This window comes from Amaranthus tricolor, chromosome 10 (assembly GCF_026212465.1).
Source record: "Amaranthus tricolor cultivar Red isolate AtriRed21 chromosome 10, ASM2621246v1, whole genome shotgun sequence".
Lineage (NCBI taxonomy): Eukaryota > Viridiplantae > Streptophyta > Magnoliopsida > Caryophyllales > Amaranthaceae > Amaranthus > Amaranthus tricolor.
Window position 1 is genome coordinate 8,134,096 of NC_080056.1, and position 3,698 is coordinate 8,137,793.

Consider the following 3,698-nt stretch of genomic DNA (forward strand, 5'->3'; position numbering starts at 1 on the left):
TATAAATTTCTATAGTCCATCAACTATTTTTGTTTCGGGAATCAAACATTTTTAACATGTCATTCGCATTTGTGAAACAGTTTTTGTAAATCATAAAGATTACTATAAAATTTTTGAGATGTGTGACTTTTGATTCCCATTATAAAGATTATGACTTATTTTTATAAAATAAAGAATAAAAATGAAAGAGGAAAATTTCTAAGGCTTAACGATTTATTGTGCTGGAGATTAACAAAAATCGTCAAACGTGCGAATAGAGTTTTTTCAGTTTTCTATTTTGACGTTATTTTCATTATTTAGCTCCATAATTGTAAAATATTGAAGAATTAAACACTTTAAGAGCTATTCTTGAGAGTTTTTGGTATATCAAATACAAATACTTTATTTATCATCATGTTTCTATACTTCCTTTAATAGCAACGATTATTCTTGGGTATTGTGAGCATTTCTATTACATTAATAGTAAATCACGTAAATATATATATGTCTATCTTATATCCAATTTTTCGGTCAAGCCATCCCTCCCCTTATGTGCACCTTTTGACTTGACTTGAACCTTAGAGGAATTTTTAGGGCATTCACCTTCGGGGCAGTGTCCCTTGTGATTGCAAGAATCATGTGTATCTCGAGTACTTTGATATCAAAAGCTGCGGTCAATACTTCATCATACGAATCTTTGCTATTTTAAGACTTTACTATGATAGGTTAAAATACGATAACGCATAAATATATTTTAGGGAAATTTTATATGGTAACCTCGAATTTTCAGCTTTTCTACGTGGTAGACAATCCTTTTTTTATTCCACACGGTAACCTTGACCTTTTAATTTTTTCATGTGGTAGACAAAAGGAAGTTTTTTTTGTTAACTTTACGCTATTTTTACCCACGTAATGATTTTTTTTTCCAAAAACAAACGTCGTGATCACTCAAATTAATCACCTTATTTCGAAATTTAGTCGAAATAATTACTTAGTTTAACCAAAAACATAATATTTTATCTGCACATGAAAAAGTTAAAAGTTTAAGGTCACCACGTAAATTTAAAAAAACATTTGTAGAAAAGCCAAAAATTCAGGATTGCTATGTAGAAATTCCCTATATTGTATACATAACATATATGTTTTAAAAAATTTATTTAAATTAATTTCTTCTAAGTGTAATATTTTGAAGTAGAAAAACAAAAGAAAACAAAGAGTAGAATTCCTCTATATAAAGCAAATAAGAAGGATCCTAGAGCCACAAGTCATACAACTTGGAAAGCTAAGCGAAGTGTTTTTTTTCCCTATTATCTGAAAATATGAGGCTTTTCATCACTCTTCTCCTTGCTGTTTTCTTGGTAAGCATCAGCTCATCAATTATCTACTTCAAACCTATTAAGTAATTCCTGCGCAAAATTACGTTTTGTGCAAGTATTTTGGTAAGAAGTATATATATATATATATATATATATATATATATATATATATATATATATATATCTGTAATTGTTTTACCATAAAAAATAAAGTTAAAGTAGAAATGCCCAAATATAATTTTTATGGTAATCATGTGAAAGCGGTCTATAGTAGAGAACCTTATAATAAGAGGGCCTAAAAAGACAGTTTTATACTTATTTTATTTATCGTTTCGATTACTGTAAACACATATATGCTATTTTGCAATAAAGTAATTAAGCAATAAAGAGGAAAATATTATTAATTATTTTAGAATCTGTGAACTAATAAAAAAAAAAAAAGCTAATAACTTGTGTTATGTTATTTTTTTGAAAAGTCTCTCTTCCACACCTTCCATTTTGATCTGCTCCCCTTAAAGGGAGATGTGAAGTTGTGGGCATGGTGGATTCACAAAGTGGATTAAAAGGTTAATGAACTTCTCATTTAAATTTATACTCATTTTGTTAGTATGAAATTGAGTGCTTAACTCAAGTTTACACTATAAGTTTGATTTCACTATAAAAGTATTTAAAAAAATATCATATTTTTTAAAATTGCACAGGCCCTTTAAAAAATTTGTCAATTTTTACTCCGCCTATAATTAGCTTTATAGCTCTGCCTAGGAATATAGGTTTATGTGCTTTTCTTTATTTGATGAAAAAATTGCTACACTATTACAGGATTACCCTAATTAATGTATTGTGTAGCATGTCAGCTCAACGAATGGCCGCAAAGACGCCGGAGAGTATTGGGGAGAGAAAGCAATTGAAGCCCTTGGAATGAACCTAGAGTTAAATGAAGAAGGGAATCCTTTAATGAAAAAACCAATAAGCATTTCTTTGGTTAAGGATTTTGGGCCTCGTCATAATCCTATTGTATTAATGCATGATGGTAAGGCTATTTCGACCATGGAAAATAATGGTTTATTGACTGGCCAATCTTTTGTAATGGACTTTGGCCCTCGTTATAATCCTATTGTGTTAACGCATGATGACAAGGCTACTTCGACCAAGGAAAATAATGGTGTACTGACTAGCCAATCTTTTGTAAAGAACTTTGGGCCTCGTCATAACCCTATAGTGTTAACGCATGATGGTAAGGCTATTTCGACCATGAAAAATAATGATTTATTGACTGACCAATCTTTTGTAAAGGATTTTAGACCTCGTCATAATCCTATTGTGTTAACGCATGATGGTAAGGCTACTTCGACCAAGGAAAATAATGGTTTATTTACTAGCCAATCTTTTGTAAAGGACTTTGCGCCTCATCATAATCCTATTGTGTTAACGCATAAACGTAAGGATATTTCCACTAAGGAAGACAATGGTTTATCAATTACCCAATCTTTTGTTAAAGACTTTAAATCTCGTTATAATCCTATTGTGTTAACTCATAATCGCAAGGTTATTTTCACCAAGGAAAACAATGGTTTATCGACTAGTCAATCTTTGTGAACTACTTTGGTCCTACGCCCAACCCTATTCCCTGGAAGCATTACTATTTATGTTAATTAATTATAATTATGAAAATAATTATATGAGCCATTTGGCAGCATTATGTTGAATTATTTAGTATCTGTTGATGTAATGGGTTTGTAAAATTTCGTTTATGTTTAATGTAATATATATAATAAAGTTTATTGATGTAAATTAACATGGTTAACAATAGTGTCAACAACTTAGGAGATAAATGTCATTTGAAGAGTTTGAACACACATATTTAGCAAGAATATCTTTTGGTCGGACTCTAAACAAGTACAAGTATCTAGTGTAACATGACCAAATAATATTGAGGAAAAATTATCATGAATAATATTATTCATTAATTTTTCAATAATAATACTAATTTTTGATTAACCATTAATAATACTATTTTAGGGGGTTTCTTCTTAGAATAATATTAACTTTAGTTTATTAACTAATTTACCAATTGTTTTTGTCATATAATTTTCTATAGTTTGATTTTTAACATGTTAAGGATATTCTCGAGAAATACCCTTTAAGTTAGTATTATTCATGGTTAATCAAAAATTGGTATTATCGTAGGAAAATAAGAAAAAGGTTGTATTATTCTTAGTAATTTTTTCTAATATTAAGGGAAAATTGTAAAAAATTAATCCATTTTTATTCAATCCGCTGAAAATGAACTCAATTATTTTTTATTTTTAAATAAATCCATTTATATTCACTATAATTGCTGAAAATAAACTCAACTATTGTTTATTCATAATTCTTGACTTACAAATAAGCTTTGAAGAATGT

At 28.8% G+C, this 3,698-nt stretch overlaps 1 protein-coding gene across 1 annotated transcript; it reads left to right on the plus strand.

Annotated features, from left to right (window-relative positions):
* Positions 1-1,216: 1,216 nt before the first annotated feature.
* On the plus strand, positions 1,217-3,163 carry LOC130825208 (uncharacterized). Its single transcript, XM_057690324.1, has 2 exons — positions 1,217-1,337; positions 2,142-3,163. Exons 1-2 carry the CDS (start codon positions 1,299-1,301, stop codon positions 2,889-2,891), a joined length of 789 nt encoding a protein of 262 aa, XP_057546307.1. The 5' UTR covers positions 1,217-1,298; the 3' UTR covers positions 2,892-3,163.
* The last annotated feature ends 535 nt before the right edge of the window (positions 3,164-3,698 follow it).

Bases quoted from the DNA above. Each gene is read 5' to 3' on its own strand.
- LOC130825208 (XM_057690324.1), top strand. From the start codon at position 1,299: ATGAGGCTTTTCATCACTCTTCTCCTTGCTGTTTTCTTG. The intron at 1,338-2,141 runs GTAAGCATCAGC...TGTATTGTGTAG, and splicing joins TTCTCCTTGCTGTTTTCTTG to CATGTCAGCTCAACGAATGG.